Source organism: Ornithodoros turicata, chromosome 2, assembly GCF_037126465.1.
Source record: "Ornithodoros turicata isolate Travis chromosome 2, ASM3712646v1, whole genome shotgun sequence".
Taxonomy (NCBI): domain Eukaryota; kingdom Metazoa; phylum Arthropoda; class Arachnida; order Ixodida; family Argasidae; genus Ornithodoros; species Ornithodoros turicata.
This window is the reverse complement of record NC_088202.1, coordinates 101,924,416-101,949,340: the sequence shown is the minus strand read 5'-3', so window position 1 is coordinate 101,949,340 and position 24,925 is coordinate 101,924,416. Positions and strand designations below refer to the sequence as shown.

Here is a 24,925-nt window from a genome sequence, read left to right as displayed (position 1 = left end):
AGAGGAAGAGGGAGAAACCTACGTCGCATGAGATGTACAGGGTAGAGTGTCGCATCTTCCAATGCCATAAAAATCGCCTTTGGAACGTTATACAGTTAAGCGCGAACCAATTACTCGCGAAAATGTAAGGATACACTTTTCTCACTGGGAGCAACCTTTCGACCACTTTCACATATTAAAAAAATATTTCAAAAATAAATATTTTGAATAGAGACCTTCGGAAATACTCTTCCCTCAAAGTCTTCTAGCTGCACAACATAAAAAAAAATATATACGTATATATATACCGGTGATGGTCGAGCGGCATGTTTGGATCATGTGGCGTGGAATGGCCCTTCTGTGATGGTTCTGTGACGGCCTGCTGCTAGTTGAAAGGCAATACCGGCAACGTTTTGCCCATACTACTAGCGTTTCACGGATAACTTTCGTCAAATTCCGTGAGCCCATCGAAGGAACTTGGAGCGGGCCCAACTTCGCTGTCCTATGGTACTCTCTCTCTCTCTTTCCAAGTCTTGTTTTTGGAACAAATTGTTTAATTTTTTTTTTTGTCCACGCTGTTGCATGAATGTTTTCTTTCCTGATGCTCTTCTCTTTCACCTCTCCTATTCTCCCTCTCTCCTACGTATCAATCTCAGTTTCCCTCGCCCGTCAATTAACTGTTCCTCCTCTTTCCCTTGGTCTCACTCACTCGGCCGGTATTTTTCATCGTGAAAGGTGGCAACCCCAATCGCGACGGCGACCACAGAAGAGGAACAAGGCTCCTAGGAACATGAGAATCGCGCATGAATGTTATCAAATAGACAGGCTTCACTCGGTGTCGCCCTTGTTTTCAGGGATCCTTGTGTCCAGCATTTGCGCTCCGGATCTGCTGTCCCATTGTTTCCTGCTAACTATGTGCTCCCAACGCGTGCAAGCTTCCATTGTTTGGGAGGACAGTGGCTGCCAAGCAGCTTTGGTTGTCGCGTGCCGCCCCGAGGATAAACAGTGAGAATACTTTGTTTAAGATGTCCATCTTTCGTTGAACGATTGTTTTGTGTGTGTGTTTTTGCCTAGCGTTCTGTTGATGTTCTCGCAGCCCCTAATATTGTCTCACAGACTCCACTGACTGTCGATCCCTTTTCAGCGTCGTTAATCGTCTCATCATCAGGACACATCTCATTCCGCTCATTATACCTTGGGGTAGTGGGCCGCACCTCATGTGGCGAATTTCCCTTTTAATCAGCATTAATTTAACAGCAACAGCATTAACTGTTGTTGTTAAGCTAGGACTGTTGAGAAGCCACATGTTTGCTCTTAGGGACACCAGAGTATACAAACGAGTTGATGTCTACACTATACATCTGACTTTAATGCTGAGTTGAGTTGAAAGAGGGAAGAAGAAAACGGAGAAAGAGGCACTCATTACGAGAGCCGGCTACTCCAGATCACTTAGAAAACAAAAATGGCTAACTACAATAAGAACAATGAATGACAATTAATGGCTAAACGCCAATCCCTTTTATCTTGCTTACTGCCTAAAATTCAAGATGCTTGTTTTCACCGTAATTAATGCAAGACTGCGGAACAGAGTCTTGTTTATGTATTTCGCATTAAATTATTGAGACTGTTCCTCCCCCTCTTCCTTACCATCATATAAAATAAAATTTCTTTGTTCAGTCCGTTCATCATTTCCACACCAACAATTTCTCTGCGTTTCGTCTCGTTTTATATATATATATATATATTTGCTATTATGTACGTGTAACTAGTTTACAAGTACGATTCCCGTCGCCCGTCCTGCTGACAACACGGGAGATCGTCGAAGAACCCACGCTAAAGACTGATTGCTCCTTACTGCACATCAAAGCGCAAGAGACAACGAGATGAAAAGAGACAACACCCTGTTCCTTTACTTTCTATTGTTCTTAATTTCTCTTTTTCCATTTCTTTCTGCGTTCACCTATCCATCATCTTTTCCCCTAACCTTGATGTTTTTCCCCTGCACTACTCTATTTAGGGTCAATGGATTTTCCTTTTGCAAAAGTTATGGTAGTTGGATCCGTGGTTTCTTCACTTGTCTTTACAAGAATACACAGGTAGTTCTCGTACTGGTAGTATCACACAATTTCTACACACAGACTACACAATCAGACTACATCGTCATCACTTATTTGTTGTTGTTGTTGTCGTTGGTAGTATTAGAGTATGAGACTATTCCGGTTCAGAGAGTATGTTTGCTTACGTACATCGTCCCCCGCGATGCGCGTTAAACATGGTAACATCTCATTACGGCCCGAGTCTCATTACGGCCGAAGTCTCATTACGGCCGAAAGTCTCATTACGGCCGAAAATCCTTTAATCCCCAAGTGTCTCGTTACGGCCAAAGTCTCAATACGGCCGAAGGTAGCCTCATTACGGCCGAAGATGTCTCATAACGGCCAAAAAGAAAAAAGAAGCATCCACCATAGTAGCTCTGTATATACTGTGTTTTATGCTTCCCAAAATGTGTCCGAGGCGGTGTGCCCCCACGGCTTGTGTCACACACAATGGTTCATGCACACAATATTGCGACAGTGTTTCATGCATCCCTCGTGAAAAATGTTTTTATTGTCATATGTGTCACACGATATTTGTATGTGTTACGCCATTTTCTCTCAGTATTCAAGCAACATCCTACTCGTTGGTTCTGTGAGCAAACTGTGTGTGTGTGTGTTCTGAAAAGTACTCCACAGGGAGCCCACTGGGAGCTCCAGGAGTCACATGACCTATGACCATGATCTTCTCCCCCACTAGCTGCCTTCTACAATTTACGTCCACCTGAAATTTACAAAAAAGTACATAAGCCACTGAACAAAATGACATATGCTCTTGTTTGATGATGACTATAAGACATATGCTGTCAAGCAGACTTTTTTTTTCATATATTCGAAACATATTCAAGAATTATGGACAACAATGGCAATTACGTCATAATAATGCAGCTGCATAGCCAGGAAACTATTTCAGGAGGTGTTCTATGAGGCTTGACATGGGGTGGAGGAGTCCCCCTCCTCAGTGCTTTATCCAGACCCCCCCTAACTTTTTTGCCTGTGCACCCCCTACAGGGGGTGCCCTTGCGATTTCAGCTTCAGATACGTCTGTAATGATATATTAAGCTGTAATGATGTAACTATTCCAACAATTTTTTCCAACACCCTTCTCGTGCTTGGGATTCTGGATAAACCACTACCCCTTGTTCATTTTCGTGGGGCACTACATTAGAGCTTATGCCACTGCACTGATGTCACAATGTTAAAAGTGTGTGTCACTCTGGGCATTCGGAATTCCTCTAAGCTACAATATGTAAATTCAGAATATCCGAAGGGTAAACATCAGATGTTACCGGCAGGCTTCATGCTGAAACGCGTGTACGCAAAACACTTCCGCCGTGGTGGGCGACGCCGTTAGTGTAATTATACACGCAAGACAATTGCGGGCACACGGAGTAGTGGCAGCAACCTGAAAACGATACATTTTCTTGTTACATATGAGTAATCAAAAATATACATTCCCACATGTTTCGTTTTGTCGTTTGTAGGAAGCGCTAGTAAGGGAACAGCACTTGGTTGGTCACATGCAAGCCACAATGCGAGAGGTGCCGATATTTCGATTACGCGATCAAAAATTAAAAGTCTAGAACCATGCACACCTCCCCATGCAACTACTTCCCCAGCATCGTGAGACATGACACCCATGACATGACACCATGTATTCACGTATAGTGTAATGATATGCAGGAATGAAAAAGATGCCAACATACCTGTAATCCAGTGTCCCATAAGTTTGATTCGATTTTTTGGCAGCTACCATGAAGAGCAAATGCACGATTCACAAGTTTCGTTTCGCCATTTTCATTGTTGATTTCGCAAGCGTCGAGCAATCCCACGTGACCTCCTTTGGATCAGTGAAAAGTGAAAATTACTCGCGTCATGAACATATATGTTCATCTCAGCGCAAATCACGTTTTGCATGCTATAGAAGGAGGGGGGGATCAATACTCTTCCTTTCGTGTTTTGATATCTTGTTGTTTTGCTACTCTCACTTTGGAGTTCGGATGGTGTCTAGCAACGTTGGGTACCTCGTTTCTTGTGTGTGTGAGCGAGTGGTTGCTGTTTACGATGTGTTCATATATCGCTTTGTAGTGCTGTAATGTGCAAATTAGCGGACTTTATAGCGGCTCTCTATTTTCCGTCGTTGTCTTTCGAGCAGCGCCTGTTGTTCCGGTAAAAATCGAGTTGAATGAATCGCCACAGCCCCAACGTATATCGCTCAGTGTTGACCAAGACCAAGTCAAGCAGGAATTCTGGTGAGTAATGCTTTCGTAGATTGCCTGTCTTAGTAGTGTGCTGTCCACACATAGTTGGATTCTCATAAGAGTAATTTAAATTAATCAAAACAGCTGAAGTGCCTGTAATAGATGTAACTCGGTATCCGTTCGTAGGTTTGCGCCGTTTCTAGTTGGTTGCGCGTTTAGGAACAACAAATTTATTCGAAGACGATAAGATACCGATAATGCATCACCGTACAGCAGCATTTACTCGTATCATTGTGAGCCATATTTCATTTGTTAAAATTTGTCGTCGTATCTCTTCAAAAATAAAAGCGCAAGTCGGCGTACTTGAATTGATCTCCAAGAACTGCTTACGTCGAACGTCTGCAAATGTTGTACTTATGTGCCTTCGCGCACCATAGTAGGCACAAAGCATATCTGATTAGAATAAATACTTCAAGAGGAAGTCATTCAAATACATTGTTATTTATAGCTGGTTTTCCATTCCAGGCATGGTATGTGGCTGCACGAAGGATTCCGAAAAAGAAAAACAACAACATGGCTAATAGGATGTTGCTGCCCAGGGAGTCCTGGCGAAGAGGTGAGCTGTTAAGATCATCATAAGGTTCTGTTATGAAGTGAGAAATTTTGTAGTAGTGCACGAATATTAATTCGTGCACTACTTTTATAAAAAAGAAACCAGAAATGGAAAGTTATGCATGCATCATTTCATGAATTGTAATGTATTACTATTTGATATTCACATGTTTCCATTAAGGGAATGAACTACTGAACCTATATTCATATCATGGTCATGCTCTGTGTTTACCTGGAAGTCACATTTTTAAGGCTTGTCATTCTTTTGTCTAAATGAATATTTAAGTTAACCTTGCATGAAATAGCAGACACGTATCAACACGTGTGCAGCTTGTGCACATTAAAACGAGCCATGTAGAGACAAATGCTTGTTGTTGTTTTTTTAATATTCTATCTATTCATGGTTGCTCATCGCTTCTTGCAGGTTTACTCATTCCAGAAGCAAGAATTGTATCATTGTAAGGCGAATGGAAATAAACTGACATCGACTGAGATAGGTGCTCTGTCATGGCCAATGACTGTAGGATGGCTCCAAAAGCGTCACAACAAAGCCAATATTCATCTAGCTCTTTACAAGTAGCTAACTCCACATAGTAGCCTGCTTCACAGTAACATCAACACTACCTTGTGGGAGTACACATTACACAATATGTTGCATTGTGCTGTGGTATGATAACATACCGTTTGTCTCGCAATATGTGTGTATAAATATGATAAGGGCCCTAAGGGCACAGTGCATGCCTTATACCCTGCTGAATATATATCCATACCTGGCTGCGACATTGCATATCAATGCAGGTTACAATACACATTTTGACATTTGGCCATTATGAGACATCTTGGGCCGTAATGAGACTGCCTTCGGCCGTATTGAGACTTTGGCCGTAATGAGACACTTGGGATTAAAGGATTATCGGCCGTTTTGAGACTTTCGGCCGTATTGAGACATCGGCCGTAATGAGACTTCGGCCGTAATGAGATACAATCTTAAACATAGTGCACCGTGCGCTGGAATTTTGGCGCACATTGAAGGTACCGTAAAACAGCAGACAAGCAGTTTATGTTGACGCCGAAGTTTAACAGCATGTTGCTCGTAAACTCATCGCAGAGAACGCTAAACATGTTTTATAGGCCACTCCCTGTTTACAAATAAATTACGTCAGATAGTACAACAGCGTCGCCAACTTGGTCGACTGGACCTACTACAGCAAAAAATCAGTAAGTCACACGAAAGCCACGTTAAAATGTAGCTTCTCATATTGTACTATTTTTATGTAATTCCTTACATATTATTATGATATATAATTGATTGATATAATTGATATATATGATTACATATTATGTATGACCTTGCTCTGCTGCGTTCTAACGGCAGCCCTATCTTTTCGCTAGCCCTTTCTAAAGCTGGCTACGGGCTCTTTCATCTTCTGGAGCTTGAAGGACACGAGTTTCTCCCGGAGCGTACGTGGTGTCTCTACGCAAAGTAAGCGCAAACTGAGTCGTACTAACAAACGACATTGCGCACAGGACTACGACATTTACTTTCAGACGATGCAACTTTTGAGACGAAGCCTTCTTTTCTTTCAGCGGGGGACTGGCAACGCGAATGAAGACACGAAAGCGACTAAAAAACGTGACCTCGTTTGTGTGTACCGCTAATACAAAAAGCCACCTGTGACCTTAGAAAAGGAACGCGGCTTTGTGAAACGGTGGTGTTCTCCGCTTGCGCTGTTTCGGTTTCGCTATGTCTACCAACGTCATGATTACGTCACGGCGACGTTTCTTCGATAGAGGTCTATTTGCTAGCAAAATTAGTTAACCACAGACCGACCACTGTCAACACCACCTAGATAGAGAAAGCCTGCTTACTCGTCGCCATGACGTAACAATTAAGAGCCAATGAGGATCGTGTTTTCAACGGCCGTAGCCAATGACGAACGTGCTTTCAGCGGTCGTGGCCGTGAAGACGAACCACCGTCATCTGCGTGCTGTAATTGAACGTACCCGCGTACTAAATGGGAAAACTTTTTGTCTGAATATTTAGGTCTGCAGGTTAAAAGTGGGCTGCACTCATTTGCGGGTTCTTGAATTCGTCGAGCGGTGAGCCGCAGATGCAGACGAATTCTGAGTCTTAACAGAAGGAGGGAGAGGAGGAAATGAGCAGGCCTCCTGTATCGTGGTGGCGTTGCCGCTGTGGTGTCACGTATAGTCACAGTTGTGTCAGGGCGTAAATACACGCCTCATTATTAGCTTTCGAGTTTGAGTTTGAGTTTGAATGTAAAAAAAAGGGGGAGAAATTGAATTCGTCACCCGACGAATTCTGCTACTCCCATAATGAACACCAAAATAAATGAATCCCGCAGAAATGAAAAGGAAAAATGGAAAGATTAAAAAAATTCTCTCCCCGAACTGCATATGCCCCTAGAAGTTTTGAAAGGAATACTGACAATACCGACAAACTAAAACTGGAACAAGAAACTCGACGACACATGCCTGGCACGCGATCCTAAAATACAGTTTCGATATCACCGCTGACTATGCAGTTTACAAGCGCTGACAACGCGGCGTCTCTCTTCTTGGGTTCCCGTACAAGTACTAGTATTGCAAGCATTGCTCAGCTAATGCAGAGCCCTTCTGTTAGTATTACGACATAAATATGTAGAAGGGTAGAAAATCTAGCGAACTGGTAAGGAACTATGAAGGGAAGTTCCTCAGGACGAAAGCCGAGAAAACAAGACGAGACGAGGGCCACATAAAAATGTGTTTTCCTTCCTGCGTCTAGAACTACGATTATGTCCTATAAGAAAATATTATCCCGCGCCTTTCTGAAGGTACTACAGCACGATCTTTTGGAACGTAACGTATTTAGGAGCGTAAATAGAAATGCGTTTCAGAAAAATACTATAACCAGATGTAGTTCACTTATTGAGCTCTCATTATCACCCACTTTGTCCGGAATTGTGTGAGTCAGAAAGATGCACGTCTTCCAGGTAATAAGCCTAAGAGCCTAAATCGAACAAATAGCTCATCCCGTTAAAGCTGACAGAGGGCAGTAATTGACTTGTGGCACTGAATTGCCCGGATGATGGAGAGAGGGATTATGGGCAACTTTCCACACGCCCATAATTAAGATGCTCCGCGTTCACCCAAATACGTACCTAACTACCAAAGTATCAGCGTTAGTAATGATAAGTAATGTAATGTCATTGCTTTTTGGCCGGATAATACGTACTGACATTACTCATTACTTGGGTGGAAAACTCAGGAATTGTCTAAAGCCACCAGTTATGAATTGTGTCTGGTACAAGCAAGGAAAGTTCGCAAGCTGGTTTTTCCCACTCACCTTTGCCACCGACAAGGGCTGGCTTGCACAAACGGTGAAGCTATTCCTCAGTGCTCGGTAGCTTCGGTAGTACTCTTTGCACGCGGTACTGTCTTCGGTTCCGTGACATTTCGTCGAACGCCGGCATTTCGTCGAAAAATGGACGTTTCATCGAATCGCGTTTTATTTCGTCCGAAATATTTTGTTTGTTACAGGTGCATTTCAGTTACCTCTAAAAAATGAACTCGAAGCAAGTTCCCACTGTTTGCAAAGAAAACGTCATTAATTAACTTTCATGAAGCGGGTTCTCCGTTCATGGGCATATCGGCTGAGATGATGACAATAATGTGAAGGTAATGGCAAATGCTAAGAGCCCTATAGGGAGAATGTGTAACGAAATGAAAGCAAGATATGCAGAGAGTGTGCGCAGTTTTTCACAGACACTGACCTGGTGGGCGTAGTGTGGTGTGACGTCACTCTGACAATAATGTGACGTATGTCACACGTGACTGCTATTTTCTTCTTATTTTCACCCCTCAGCTCTCATTTTCTTTACTTCACTAGATATTTAATTGAACCGGAGGAGCCGGCTCTCTTCGTGAACGCCACATTCTCCATTTTATTTTCCCTGCACCAAACCTAACCAGGGAGGTCCTGATTCAACGGAAGTGTTTTTGGACGGGTGCGGACAATTGCTCGCCGTCGGAACGCCGAAGCTGAACAATAATATATCACTCAACTAGCAATAGCCCCGCCATGACAAGCACACATTTTTCTGCCACCACTGGACATTTTCTGATGCGTAAATTTACTACAATAATATTTCATTGCAATAAGATGCCTGAAATGACATACGCGTATCGTAACATTCATGGAATATAATACATTTTTATTGTTAGTCTGGTTTTTATGCTGGCAAATCCAATCATTTTTTACGGTCTTGATGACGTACTCGTACTGTTCACAGGATGCTCCGTTTTTCCATCTCATAGGTAATGACTTCAATGAACAATACCTAGATAGCAGCTGTTTTCTCGAGGTCTGGCGACGCTTTTTCTTTCGGCAGTACTCAACCTAAAATTTTCGGAGACCACTCATGGGACAGTCACCCTTCAAATGAAACAAAGATTTCGCAACTTAGTCATTCATTTTTAATATTTAAATTACCGTGTAGATGTTACCGAGGGAGTTCTTCTGCACCTGGACAATATGAACAGTGCGCAGGACAATTGTATTTTCTTTGTATTTTCGGACAGCGCGCTGTTTTATGGATCCCAGACAGCTGATTCATATATATTCCAACAGAGATATCGAATGATTTATATGCCATTTCTTTCGTGGTTCGAAAGCGAAATTTCCTTTTTCATATCCAAAGTCGTTGCGTACCTTTAGAACACAAGTGTTTCATATGGCTATCCAGCTTTGGATCGTGTCTAATCATGACACCCAAGTATTTATAATAATCACCATTCTTCAATACCCTACACCGTAGACTTGAGTCTATTTTCTAAACACCCGTATATTTTTGTAGTGCGGCAATAGATAGTTTGATTAGATCTAACTATCATCTGCTATTCTATGCACCACTGGGTTATGGTTGCAAGACCGCTCCTTTTTTTTTTTATCAGAAACCGATTTGACTGACGAGTAAAATATACATCATACGGATACAGTCACGCAGTAATTTATTCTATCGACTACCTTACAGGCCCACACTAGATCGTAGCAACGGTCAGAAACACCGTTATGACACTGTTCAATTGAATCGGCAGTCAAATATAAAAGTGGATACAGGAACATTTTCTGCTTACTAAGAATCCTCAAACGTAAATGCATGTCTTTTACAGGCCACATGGTTACGGGTTGAATGACGCGGCATTCGATGAAATGGCGGTCGATAAAATGGCGTCGATGAAAAAGGCGTTCGATTGAATTGGCGGACACCATTGTCCTCGACGCTTCTTTTTCTTTTAGCACTGGCAAAGCTACCAAGAGCAGCACTGAGGAATACCCTCAACGTTCGTGAAAGTTGGCCCTGGTCACCAATAAGGTGGATAGAGTCCTGGTGGTGGCTTTGAACACGAACTTCTACGCTACTGTTAAACTTACTTATGGTTGCTCATTTAAATTATTCTACATACTGGTTTCATCTCTCGACGAGATCATACGTAGCGATTCTGCAGAAGTTATAATTACTATCACCAATAATGTGTAACGAAGTAAAAGACTAATCACGCACCTTTACAGTGCACACTTGAAACACCACACAGCCGTGTTAGAGACTTATGTGAAAATGTAATGCCAAAGTAATGGCATTACTTCATGAAAGTAATGGTATTAGTAATAATACATTACTAAGCTTGGAATAGTAATGAGTAATGTAATTCATTACTTCACGAAATCCTAACGACTAATGGTAATGCAGTACAAAATAAAGGCAATTTCCCCAGCTCTCCCCTCTTAAACCTCTCCACTGCACGGCCCAGACTTCCGTGTCGTAATTTGAGCTCCTATAAGGCCATCGACCGACCTAGGTTTATCCTTTAACTGACCTTCCTATCGGTATTTCGCCTCATTGCATCAGTTTTAAAAGAACCAATGTGGACACACCCACGCTAGGCACAAAATTTTCCCCTAGTGCGGCCCCACGTGGGGACCCACGTGGGACGAACTACGGGAGAGTTTGGTGTAGCTAGTGCGCCACCTATCATTTTTTTCAAACTAAGAATTCGAAGGAGCACTTAAAGTGCCACTCCACACTTAAAAAAAACAAGCGCTATGTACAGGGCAGACTTGTGCCCGTTACCGAAAAAAAGGAACTAAATACCGTTACCCGTTACTTCAGAAAAAAGTAACTAAATACGTTACTCGTTACCAACACACAAAAGTAACGGGTTCTCGTTACTCACAGGTAACGAGTTACTTTTACGTTACCGCAGCATATTTAAAGGAGCCAACAAACAGGCCGTCACTTGCCTTCAACTCTTTATTAATGAGGAATTGCACTTCAGGAGGAGCTGATACTCGAAATTTGTCGTCCGTCCTTCGTGTTCCGTGTCTCTCGGCCCGTTACCATGAATCTATATCAGTTTGCCTGGACCTTCTCCCTCGTTTCCGAAGTGAGGGTGATCGGAGATTACGAAAAAACAAGAAAAAAACACTGGTTTTCGTGCCACAGATCACCAACGGTTCCCCAAAACAGACGAGGGGCTGCGTCATAATTTAGAGCGCTCAGAAGCTTAGCAAAGATAAGAAAAGTCGAAACGCGTTTTTTGTAGCCATAGCACAATTGGTGGCCATTCTTGGGAAGGAGTGATGGTCAGAGATTACGGAAACAAGAGAAAGGACAACAACACATCCAGTGAGGGACTGCAATAATACTTTGAGTCACACGTCACGCAGGTCAAATTTGCAGGCATTGCGCCACACGGAATGCCGAAATGTGCTCCCCGTGCTCAAGAAAAGGAACGAGTAACGTCAGTAACGAGTTACCAATTTTTGTAACTGATTCCGTTACTATTACATTTTTTTAAAAAGTAACTGAATCGTTACTTCGTTACCAAAAAAAGTAACCGTTACCAAGTAACGAGTTACTTGTAACGAGTTAGGCACAACTCTGGTACAGGGTGTATTTTTTTTTTCGATACAGATTTTTCATTAAAAAACTATAAGGACTATATGCTGTTTTCACTTCATTCATCTCTGGGCCTGCGGACGTTCTTGGCCATATGTTGCTCAACCGTCAAATGACTAGTTACCTAAAAATCGTTAATTAACTTTTAATTATAAAAGCTACGAAGTTGTCCCAATGAGCACATCTGTTACATTCGGTGACCTGATATCGTAGCCGTTTTCTGAACAAAAATCCGTTCGGTAGATCGTCCGCAAAACATTCGTGAAGGAACACCCTTTTTCTAGATTTTGTTCATTGCGCATCTTCCTACGCGTCTTTCCTTCACCCCCAATGTGAGAGGGTGAAGGAGCCTCATGCGTCGAAGATGCCGCCACATGTATCGGGTGACGCTATCGGAACGTCCCTTGTTTCGGGTTGCGTTTTCTGTTTTCTTTTAATATTTTTCCAGGACACAAGAGGCGACAGTGTGCTCTTTCACCCTCTCACATTGGAGGTGAAGGAAAGACGGGCCTCCGAAAATGTGCAATGAACAAAATAAAGAAAAAAATGGTGTTCCTTCACGAATTTTTTGCGGACGATCTACGGAACAGATTTTTGTTCTGAAAACGGCTACGATATCAGGTCACCGAAAGGAACGATGCTCTCATTGGGATAACTTCGTAGCTTTTATAAATACAAAGTAATTTAACAATATTAGGTAATTAGTCATTTCACGGTTGAGCAACATATGGCCAGTAACGACCGCCGGCCCAGAGATGATAGAAGTGAAAACAGCATCTCTATAGCCCTTATAGTTTTTTAATGAAAAATCGGTATCGAAAAAAATGCCACCCTGTTTTTTACTTCGTATTATAATGCGTTGTTGCTCGAAGGTCCAGCACACAAGATATGAATGCAGGTATTCTCGCATATTCCTTTCATTTCCCATTTTCGGACAACATATACTACTAAAAAACATCATCAATGTCTTCCTGTTTACCTAAGCCGTAACAGAGCATCACCGGATAACAAAAAATAGAGCAATGTCGATTGTCGTCCGCTCGGACACAGTCGAAACAAGAAGACAACGTCACCAGAGGAACTGACGCACTCGTTTTGGAGCGCCACCTGGCCTAGAGAGACGGTCTTCGAAAAGTTGAAAATCCAACAATCTAGTGACCATTATGGGGTTGCCCTGAGTTCGCGGTTAATACATTGTCGAGCTCCCACGAGTGCCACTTGAGGATCGCCCTCGGCCAGCCTCGAAAGCAACGAAATAAAAATAAATAAATAATTAAGCAAAATAAACAATTTACTACTTGTCATCTTGTGACATCTAATTCGTAAGACCAAGTTCAACACATGTGCTTCTATCAGGTGTTGGTGGTCGCATTCCGTTGAAACGTCTCAGTTCGTGCTATTCGTCTGCCCGAAGCATTATCGCAAGTGCAACGCAAATCAGAGCATCTTCCAGCGGCTGACCTTTTGCCATGTTGTGAGATCAGGGAGTGGACAACGAAGTGCATCGTAGAATGCCCCCGTCCCCCGAAACATTGTGAAGTGGAGACACCGAGGGTAGACACCCATAGCGACCCGGAAAAGATTCACGCGCGCATTGTGGCCTTGGCCTTGGCATTGCCGCAAGCCTTCTGCTTCCGCTTTCAGCGCGCGGCGCATGCTCCGTAGGGATGGATGAAGTGCGACCCGTCGGCACGGTAACGTCCAGCCGTCATCTATATTCGTCAGCCAAGGTTGTCTGCGCAGCAACGCTGTTTCGTTGCTGCGCAACCGTGTTGTGCTTTTCTTTTCTCGCTAGGTTGTTCGCGCTGCGTGCGTCAGCTGTTGGGATCGCCGGTCGTCATGTCACATGGTCTCCGATTATGGGGGCCGAGCAGCTGAGCAATGACGACCGGCTGAGGTATGCGATGCGTATGTGAAAGCTGGTGTTCGAGACAATCCACAATTAAAGAGGGTGGGTTTGTATCGACGTTAAACACAGCTATTAGTGCAGGGGATGGCCCTCATCCGGCGTGGAAGTAACGATATTCGTGAAAAAGGAGGGGATTCTTCTCTTCCTCAAGCTTCCGTCCCTTTGGAAGTGAACAAAGAAGCTGTACACTGCGAGGAAACTTGAATAATGCTGAGTTAGTCGCAACATTGTCTTGCATTGACTGCAGTGTAATGTGGCTTTCGTTCGCAAAAACGACTTGGAGAGACATCGAAATCCCGTGAGTTTAAGTGGTTAAATAGTGATCACGTGACAGTTGATGTTCTGAGGTAATCCAGAAGATGTGGGTTCGAGTCCTACAGCTGGCTAACCTTTTCAGTGACTTCCATCTGTTTTCGTTAAATAGTGATATCGTGTTTTTAAACACGACATATCATCTTACGAAGCAATCGGGCCTTCTCCTTGATTTTTCCTTGTTTCGAGGGAACAACTTGTTTCTAACATCAAAGGGACAGCGCGCCCTGTTGCTTTGAAACGGTCGCAAAAGCTCGTGTTCGCCCACAGCTGGAAGTCATAAAACTTTAGTTGACATGCACGCAGTGTCTCTCCATGGGAAGGGTGAGATCTGCTCCCCCTTAGACAGTGTTGTGTAAAGGGCAGCATAACTGTACGTTAACGGAAGCAGCGGCAATTACAGCGTTCTTCGAATGCAGTGTCGGACTCACAAGTGTTCTTGGTTTTGCGTACGTGACTGACCCCCACTGTGACATGGCGCGGGAAGGTTATATAAACCATGGATGACTTCAAGAGAGAGAAAGAGAGTGGGACACTCGCCGAAACAGTCAGTAGAAGTTTGCGTCGACGGTCGGAACTATAGGAAGAGTCTCCGATATGTGATCCAGATCGGGAGCCGGGACATTTCCTCGGAGGGAGATGGACGACGGCAGCGCCTTGATGCCAGGAACCCACCTTCGACCTGAGGGTTCGTCCCCGAAGTCTCCTTCCACCAGCGCTAACGTCCGGACAACCGAAGTTACGACCTAGAGGCCCAGCTGGCGGTGACTAACCGGAAAGAGGTGCACCCGACGACGATGTGGCGAGCGAAGAGACGGATCGACAAGGGCGGTAGCCGAACTCCTGGAACCGAGCCTCCAAGTGGGACGGTAGGCCTGACGCTAAGTCGCCGTCTTCGCTGTTGTTCGACCCGGCCGTGGACCAAAAATGTAGACCAGAGCGGATGAAGATCGACGGAAGCAGCAACCGAAAGCCACAGCATGGAAAGCCGACCGCGTAGGTCACTGCCGAAGACGTCTTCAGAGCTTGTCTGCCACGCCATCGTCCGTGGCCTGGTGAAGATGTAGCGTCATCGGGGTGCGCAATGTCAGAGTCAGTCACTCTTGTCGCTTGTTGTGTCTACCTCGTTTGAACATGGTTGACGTGTTCATGTTCCGCGCGTTTTTCATAATTGTTCATTTAAAGTATACCATGCGATATACAGGGTTCGCCAAGATAAACTTCGGGGTTTGTAACGAAGATAAAACAAATAAGAACAGTGTCGGGAAGCTAAAGGAGATGTTAGAGGACGTATTATGCCTCAAAATTTTATGTCGATTCTGCAATTTGGTCCGTTCCTCTGCGGATAAATCGTGAAAATGAGAAAACCGCCGCTGCCTAGTCGGCTATACCTGTGTTTCAGCTCCTTTCCGTCAGATGGTGAAACGGCCGAACGCGGCATTGCAGACGACATCGAAATCTGAACAAGTGGAACTGAATGCAGAATCGTACTCTGCGACGCCGCGTTCGACCGTTTCGCCATCTGGCGGAAAGAAGCTGAAACACATGTATAGCCGTTTAGGCAGCGGCGATTTTTTAATGACGCACGCTAACCCCCTCTGTCTCCCACACCTTGTGTTTACGCCAGCTCTTATGCTTATATACAGGGTGGTTCACCTAAAGTGATAAAAAATTCTAACTCTCGCCGGAGGATTGTGGGACTTTCGGCAATTACCTTCTGGAAACTTTTGCCGCCAAGGCTTTGGGCAATTCCTAATTGAGGGATTTTTTTTATCAGTTGAACTTTCAAAATTGCCAAGCGAACCTCACTTTTTTCTTTTTGCAGAAATATGTGCCACAGATAACCACAGACCCAACAAAGCTATGTACAGTATCGCAACAGAAATAGCCCCGCCTGCTTGATTGTCGCAAAGAGGGGCGCATGGAAGATGTCGGGACAGGAGGAAGTGTTCCGGCCTTGTTTTACCTTTCTTTCCCCCGCTTTGACCTTGATGCTAGTGACAACCGTCTTATCACAAAGAAGGCGGGGACACTCCCCCCTTTAGATACACATTTCGCGCGCTGTTTTGCGAAAATCAAGCAGGCGGGGCTAAAGCGTAATTTTCACTATTTTTTCCTGCTATTTCTATTGCGATATTGTGCATAGTTTTTGTTGCGTCTGCGGTTATCCGTGGAAGACTTCATATTTCCTTTATTCTATTTACCAACATGAACTTCCCTCACTTAAAAATTGTGTGGAGCCTTCCTAAATGGAGGCAAAAGGGCCCGGAAGGTAATTGCCGAAAGTCCCACAATCCTCGGCGAGTACGTCGCCAGTTAGAATTTTTTATCACTTGAGGTGAATCACCCTGTATACGGGGTTAATTTAGCAAAGGTTACAGATTTCGATCGAGTCGTAAAAATACAAGATAACGTCTCTGTCGCTTCACACGTTGCAGACTAATAGTCATTCGCCTGAAGTTTTATCCATATCTTTTTCAAATGGTATCACTGTGTAGAAAAAAAGTTAGAAGCAAAGCAAATTCTCACCGCATGCATTTCCTATGGCATATACCGCCCGCAAATCGCCATCTTCCCCTCTGTCTGCTTGACGTTCACATGACCACGTATAGATGGCGCTGCCTGGAGACGAAGGAAAACCAAAACCTATCGGACAACCAACAACCAGATGGATCAGATGCAAGGTTTCGAGGCAGCGCCACCTATACGTGGTGATGTGAACGTGAAGCAGACAGAGGAAAAATGACGTTTTCCGGGCGGTATCGACCATAGCAGATGCATGGGGTGAGAATTTGCCTTGCTTCTAACTTTTTTTCTACAAAGTGATAGCATTTGAAAAAAAAAATATATATATGGATAAACGTTCAGGCACATGACTATCTGTTAGCAAAGTTTGAAGCGCCAGAACCATTATTCTTCTATTTTTATGACGCCATCAAAATTTGTACCCGTTGCTAAATTCACCCTGTATAGGGCGAAAATAAATATTAATTTACCTGCAGATGACACAAGATAGTACACGTATTCCTGACGCCACATCTAAGATACGCCAATTTGTCACATTTTGTAACAGGTGTTCTCCAACGCATCGTGACATGGGGCACGTTACCCGACTCTCTTCTTCTTCCTCTTTTGAAATATAATATACAGTTGTCACAGAGGTCAGTTTTCAAATGATGAACTCTTTCTATACGTATCACATCTCGAAACTGTCAACGGTCTGATGCACAAAATAACCAAATGCAAGTGAGCGGCTGTAACGGAGTTAATGGTACCGCGTCTAGAAGTGCTCCGCACGAGGCTCCTGTCCATTTCCCTGTCACCTCGTGTGTTCCCGTCGTCTTCAAGATCAGGGAAATGGTACTAGTCAACTATTTATCGTCTGCCGATAGTCTTGTGTCCGTGACCAGCCAGAGACGATGCGGCGAAGCCGTACCTACCGGTAATGTGATACAGTGCATCTCAATATCTGGTATTATGAAATTGTTATTATTTATTCGTCGCTCGGATAGGCTCCACAAGTCTACTTAGCTATGAGTGTGCATTAGCTATGGCTGGCGTAAACCCTGCAACAATATTTAAAGGAGCATTAAAGTGGTATCTAACATGGCCCAAAACTGCTGTCATCTTGTAAAGCAGTATGTGAAAAGCATTCCCACAAAATATTTCTGTCCAAAGTTGTATCACCACGGCGCAATTAATTTGGAAAATCGCTGCCGCGGTGACAGGCCGGAGCGCTCCAACTGCAGACCACACCCACTCTAGTGTGACGTTCGTGGTAGAGAGCCCCTCATTCGTTCGTAGGAAAAACCGTCTGCTACGAACATTGCCAGCTGCTTCTTGTTGTCTTCTATTATTTATATGATTTATATCACGTTTTCTTAAAAAAAAAGAAGCATATACGCAGCCTGAGAAAATAAGATTACGATCACAAGAGTAATATATCCGTGGGTTCTGTGCAATCTCAGAATTCACAGCAGCAGAAAGCTAGCGATGGCGGCGGTATTGTGGCGCCACCTGTTAGCCACTGAACCAACTGCGCGGTGAAAACTGTCGGACAGGCTGCAGATTGTCGAGAAGCACGGGGTTTTTGCTGTACAAACGCAGTTAATTTCGGGCTGCACCACTCGTTCTTCCCGTGGTGCCTGCGGTCCCAAAAAAACGTGGTTGTGTCGTGGACAGCCTTCAAACCCTCCGTTTCGGACATCACGAAGCCGGAGAACGCATGGCGTCTCCGAAGCGGTAGCAGACGCTCCGGCCTGGGCGATGTTGCTCACCTCGATCATGTGATCTCAAGTCCAATGAGGAGCGTCCTCACCACTTGCGTCACATAGTGACGTGTGTGGTGGCGCTCATCACGTGCCTATCGTGAAGGCGAAGGAGGGTGTTTCGCGCGCGGGAGGTTCGGGGGGCTATTGCAGGCGTCCCAATTTAGCTACGGTTGCACTAATTGTGCGAAAACTGTTTTCGGCCGCCTAACATTCCATACTGACCAAAAACCGAAATAAAGTTGTGGGCCTCTAGACTGCTCCTTTAACCACAGAGACCACGTTGAATTCACGTCTGCGCTGACACGATTCCTTCGGGAATCTAAACTCCTGTGCACTCTCTGATACGTCCTATATGACTGTCTGCACAACGATTAGTGAAGGAGCTGAATTTTTCTGTATTTTTCCATAATTTTCTGTGTCTCTGCTGCTTTTATCTTCTTCTGTTTGTTTCTTAGCTTTTGGGAATAGCAAGCCTACATGATGGCTAACCTTTCCTTTCTCTTTTTTTTTCTTCTCTGCATTAAACATATTCCCCACGACAGACCACATTACAACACTGCACGGTTCACATTCTTAGGCCCGACCACGGCCTTCCTTTGACGTTATTGCCGGTCCCGGTCTGACCACGAAGAATTTCTCTGTTTCCCTGCTAAGGCCCGGGAAATTTCTATGCTACCCGGCTACGGGCCGTCAAATATGGAGTAGCGAGCTACAAAAGTTGACCGTGGCTTTACTAACAGTGGCGTAGCATAGACCCGAGTCCAACATAGGACCGGCCCTGGCCTACAATGTGATACCTCAGCCTGTTCGAGGGCCGCCAAAGGAAGGCTTCACTTGGCGAGGACCGCGGACGGCGCTGGGCTCGGTCTTTCGGGTAAGCCCTGGGCTGTATGTAGTGCTCTAACCGAAATCTCCCGCTTTCACAGAAGGGGAAAATGCCCACCTCCATCCACATAGCACTGCGTGTTTCTACGAAAGTACCCACACACACCGGTCTTCAGGCATTTTTCTTCCGTTCCCTGTGTCCTCTCCTCCTCATATCCTCATATCATGTTCCTCTCTTCATAGCGCTTTTGATGAAAGAGCCTCTTAGAAAACCGGAGGGCGTGCGTGTGACCTGCACGGGTTGTGACTGAGCAGACACATATATTTCTTGTCACAGACAAAAAGCCGCATGTGTAGTGACTGACATCGCACCTAGGTTGCCAGATGGCAAAATCTACATGTGGCCAAAATGTAGCCATCTAAGCAAGGTTCTCCCTGGCCAAAAAGCAAACACTTCATAAACTTCTCTGATCAGTGCCGAATATTCAGCGCCTGTGTCAGTTTCAGCAATTATTTACGTAATTCTTGACAGCGCCCAATTATTGCCATCAAAATAAAGTTTGTATTGTTGTTGCTCCTGACAGGAAATAGTTCGAAGTGTCAGAGCTTGCATAAAGGTAATGTTATCAGCGAATGAAGGAATTTGGTTTCACCATAATACACAAATCATGCCACATGCGGGATAAGAATACACACGCTAGAACACTGAAAGATATAGGGACGAGACACTTCTAGGATTTTTATAATCGTTTTCAAAGCGTCGTGCCCTCCTCCGAGCTGTGTGGCACTGCTGTGCATTGTTGAGAAACAGATGAGCCAGTGCTTGAAAAGTCATTCCTCACTTTTTTCTTTCTACTTCGCAGTATTCCTCAGTAGAGAGAAAAGGGTGCGGGTTAACGTCGATATTGGCTCGCCGTTGTTAGCCAGTAGGACCTTGTAGAGGTAGCCAAAAATTGCCGATCAGCCAACTCCGATATTGACGCCAGCTATAACCGAAAGTAGCCAAAGTTGGCTACTTTTTGCAAATATGGCAACCCTGCATCATCTAAGCGAGCGAACAACCGGCGCAGCGCCGACCCCGTTCCAGAAAGTGGCGTTCGCGATACGTCGGCGACCGTGACTTCGACCGATCGAAGCGGCTGCTGTCTTTTGCTTCGCCGTCTGGCTGCGTCTGCCGCGCTTCGGGGAAACCCCTCTGCGCCGCTTCCCCTTTCCGCCGTCTAGCTACCTTCCACCTCCGTCTGCGACCTTGAAATATCGCTCCACAAGCGCGCGTGCCTTCCCCTTTGCGCATGCGTTGCCTTCGCTTCCGTGTTGCTATCGCATCCTCCGTGTATATCTTCAAACGTTTCAAACCAGTGTTACCAACTCTAGGGAAATTTCCCCAGATCTAGAGGATTTGAACTGGGGATAAAAGAACTCCTTCGAAATCTAGGGGATTTTTCTGCAGCGACACTTGTACCGAATTTTATGATATACAATTTTCCTGGCTCAAGCAAAGGAGCTTGCCGCCTCTCACCTAGTCGTCCTTTGGCATCTCACGTTTGTTTGCTATGGGAGAGGAACTCTTATGAAATGCTGAGTGTACCATGAAATCACGACGAAAATACAACTTTCTCACACATTTATTCGTATTCTCGGACTGGCTTGTCACCACAGGGCATGGTTGCGCTTAGGTGGCCGGTAGTTCTATGAGTATATGAGCCGCCGCCGTAAATTTTTCGTCCAATCCGGGAAAAAATGCGAGTGTAGGTTGGCAACACTGTGGCAAACGTTTCGTATCTGTACCAAGGCCGGCGATAGGAGGGGGGGGGGGGGGCGAGTAAGGCGACCGCCTGAGGCCCCGCGCACGAAGCCCTCAACCAGGGATTACTTTTTTTTGTTAATATCAAGTATTCACTTAATCGCACGCGCGATCTTCGACTAAATCAGAAATGACAGAAGAATGTGTTATATGCCATTCCGTCATGTAATGAGAAAAAGTGGAACTTTTAAGAAAAATCCGCAGAAGAACTGCCCACCCCATTCTTCCTCTTACGACTATAAACCATTCGGTGTGGGCTCCGCACGACTTATTTCAATAAATAGCCGACCAAACAGCTGACAACATGATACCTGCTCTGCGCCCTGTGAGCCTGCCTACAGGAACGGTTCCGCCGAGTGGAGGTGTGAGCCGAGTTTTGGGGCGGTGTGAGTGTTGAACGCAACTCTCGCAAACCGGAAGCACGAGCTCTGTTAACTCCATTCTCTGTTAGTCATCATTGGTGCAACGGGAGGTTGATGTTATAGCAATCGAGAAACCACATATTGCAACAACAATGAACACGCGGATGACGCGAATTTCGCATTTGTCAATCGAGGTTTGAAAAGGAGACACGGCCCTGTTCAGGTTGGCAACCTTGAGTCGGGTTGACCGCGCTTGCAAGCAGAGACGCTGCAGCGTTTCGTTGGTGCAGAAGACGCCAGTCGCGCCTTGTTTCACGCCATTTCGCACCCTTCTCTCCTGCTGCCATTTCCCGTACTGCTAAAATCTCGCACTGCGAAAATTTTATAATTTCTTATCTTTTCATTACTGCTGGTGTAAAACAGGCCCCGCGATGTGCCTTTGCCTCAGGCCCCGCACACCCCTAGCACCGGCCCTGATCTGAACCCATAGTGACAACAGCATGAGACATGTCTCTTGAAAAGAAAAAAGAAACAGAGTGGCCTCTGCTCAATCAACCACGAATGTGTATAATGTTTCTGCCCTCTTCATCGGTAATAAGCTCATCACATTATTTAGAACCCGCAAAAATATCACCGAGTACCAATGTGGCTTTGCTGGCTTGTAAAAGAAAAAAAAAAGTCCACTTAAATAGCACGCGCATGCAAAGCTAACAGCTGTCGTATGCGTCCTTCCCCACGCGAATATAAGTAAACTCCCGTTGTTCGGCCTAAGCACATTCCGTGAACACCACGCCGTGATGATAATTCTTGTAATTCCGTTGGAAGTACCTTCTGTGCTTCTGCTGTTCGACGAAGAACCTATAGCGCGTACGTATTCCGAACCGCGAAGCACATACAAATTTTTTCTCTCCTTTCCAAACGGGCCGAGGGCCCTAGACAGCCACCGAACTCGACAAGCGCCCGCTCACAACTGCGTAGAGCATAGCGCTGCCGCTAGGGGAACACAGTGGCGCTGGTTCGGTAAGGCTTCTGCAGCGCAATAGCCTGTGAGGATGCTCCCGATACCACGTGACATAATACGTAACCATTACGTAAGACACATCATGCGCAAGAGCTTTCGTTTCCTCCTTTCCTGGAAAGTTGGATTATGTTGGCATCTCGTGTCATTCCTTTCTCTTTTTTCGTCTGGCGGCATTTTTGCGTCTGCCGGTTGCAGCAGTGTGCGTGGAAACTATTGGACTTGATCGTTCCACCTCAACCCCAGGGCGGCTAGACAGACAGGAAACTAGTTATACAGAAAATGTGTGGGAAGAGCCTAGACAGCAAACTGTGGAATTAAAGAAAGTTCAGGGGAAGGGGAAGGAGAGAGCGTATCGCCGTTGTTTGCTGTATCACGTGGACCTGTCTGACTGGAGGCATCGATCTTTTCCAGTCTGGACGCATTACGAAATAGTGAGTGTCTGGCAACCCTCTAGGTATAAAGCCGTGCGTGGTTCGCGGCGTGGTACTATAGGGTGGCACGTCAGAAACAGATTATGGGCGCTAAGAAAGGCGGGTAAGTTGCCCCCATGCCCTTCGCGTTACGTATGAGCGTTACTTCTCCAGCTAACGTTGGTATATCGGCCGCAGGTCGAATGGTGAGAGTTTACACGACAATCCACTGATACCAAGGTTGCATCGCAGGACACTCGAGTGTAGGCTGGCTAAGTTGCTTGACTGGTTTCAGTCGACAACTATCGTCATAGTTGGTTGGGCTTCATAAGCACCAAATGCTCATAACCGCCAAGTGACCAAAACCTCCAAACGCATAACCGAAAAAAAAAAAAAAAGAAGAAGAAGGTGGTCTTGAGCGTTTGGTGCAAATGAGCACGAGGGTAGAAGCTGCTCATCAGAGCAGCTTGTATTCAAATGTGTGTCAGCAAATGTGCTCACCAGAGCAGCGTCACCCTTCACCCCCTCTTTTTTTTTTTTTTTTTTGTGCGTTTGGAGGTTTTGAGCACTTGTCTTAGAGGTTACGAGAAGTTAGTGCGTATGAGGTACTACTAGATTATAACTACCTCGTCCAATCGACTTCTTTCCGATATATCGGCCTTTAAGTCGATGTCCGCCGGTTTACATGCAGTGAGGAGATCGACTTTTCTCGTCCAGTCGTCTTTTACCGCCCCCACTGCCTGCATGTTGACCAATTGAAGAAATTTAAATAGTACACCTTCGTTAGATACATTGTGCCACGATTTGCCTCTCCGGTGAGGGTACAGTAGCGGGAAAACAGCGGAAGGAGGTTTCAATTGGCAGATATTTCGAATATAATACTGTTCTTGCAACAGAAAAGTATTCTGTTCCAAATATTCTGTCGGAAAATTATTACACGCGTAGATTTAATGCACCAATGAGCTGTGTACATTTTATATTTTTAATGCGCATAATCTCATGCTAAGCTCAAGAACCATTAGTGTAGCAAGAGGGGGGTTCGGAGTTCACCCTCTCCCCATCCCCAAAACCGTACCTTTAGTAGTGCATTTGGGACAGGGAAACTATAGGTTATTCCTCTCCCCCGTGTAAAGTTTCCGTGGAACCCGTCCCGAAATATTTCTCTGGCTACGCTACTGCGTCAAGAACAACATGAAATTATATATCTTGGTTGCAAGTTGGTGTATAGGCGGTGTGCATAAGTGCGCCTTATGCAAAAGTGCGCGCCATCTATGTGCGGAGACGGAGACTACGTTTACGCGCCATGTTTGAGTATAGCTGCCGGTGGTTTCGGTTTTCGCCACATCCATGAAGAAGACCGAGAGACACGGACACAGAAGACGACACACGTAGGTTCTCAGCTGAGAACCTACGTGTGTCGTCTTCTGTGTCCGTGTCTCTCGGTCTTCTTCATGGATCTATACCAGCTAGCCTGCACCCTTTCCCTTGTTTCTTTCGCCACATCGCCTATCGCCAGCAACGCGGCATCCCGGGTAGGTTGACCAGCAACTCCCCATTACTGCTCGTGCCACTGTGCACCCAAAAGGGCAATATTGGCTCGAATACAGATAAGGTAAATCCTCAGTTCGCTATTATTGCCTCTAAAATAATTAAAAAGGCACGTGACACGTTCACGGTCAGAACATGCTTAGATTGAGGTTGTTTGGCGTGTCACGGGACGGCAGCTTCTTTCAGAAGTTGGTCTATACTAAACGCGAGCTACAGAGGAGTTGAATTTCCAGTGGAAGCGTGCTGCCAGACCAGCATTTAGAAGATGATTGGGAAAATGAGCTTTGTGCACTGTCTCTCTTAGTGGTGCATGTCCGTTTGGGACATTGTTGCTATATTTGCTTTTAAAAAGGAGCTATGTACTAAGCCGATAACCAAGTACGACACATCAGATTTCAGAGCAAAAGCAATGTGCTCCTTCTGATGTGCCGTTGCCTTTGCATCACAAAGAAAATGGCATATGATGCGAGGAAATCGTCAACACACACACACACACACAAATAGAGATACGATGATGAGATGGGAAATCGTCAAATCATCACAGAAAGTCTGGTTTTCTGTGTCTCCAAAAAATGGGCTCTTCCTCTTTCTTTGTGTGAACATTCAGCTCCACATGACTTCC

General features: G+C 45.1%; 1 protein-coding gene and 1 long non-coding RNA gene across 3 annotated transcripts in view; one reads left to right on the top strand and one right to left on the bottom strand.

Moving 5' to 3' along the window:
- Positions 1–24,925, bottom strand: part of LOC135385859 (uncharacterized) — a 132,220-nt gene that overhangs the window by 27,482 nt on the left and 79,813 nt on the right. The gene's annotated exons all lie outside the window — the stretch shown is intronic.
- LOC135385858 (doublesex- and mab-3-related transcription factor 1-like) overlaps positions 1–24,925 on the top strand; it is a 75,320-nt gene that overhangs the window by 12,347 nt on the left and 38,048 nt on the right. Inside the window, exons 2-3 of one of the 2 annotated variants that reach the window (XM_064615431.1) lie at positions 6,278–6,368; positions 6,473–7,248. The exons of the other annotated variant lie outside the window; for it this stretch is intronic. Of the exons in view, the coding sequence (XP_064471501.1) occupies positions 6,278–6,368; positions 6,473–6,563 (182 nt within the window). The 3' untranslated portion in view covers positions 6,564–7,248. Of the gene's footprint in view, positions 1–6,277; positions 6,369–6,472; positions 7,249–24,925 lie in introns of those variants that run through there. 2 annotated transcript variants of the gene reach the window in all.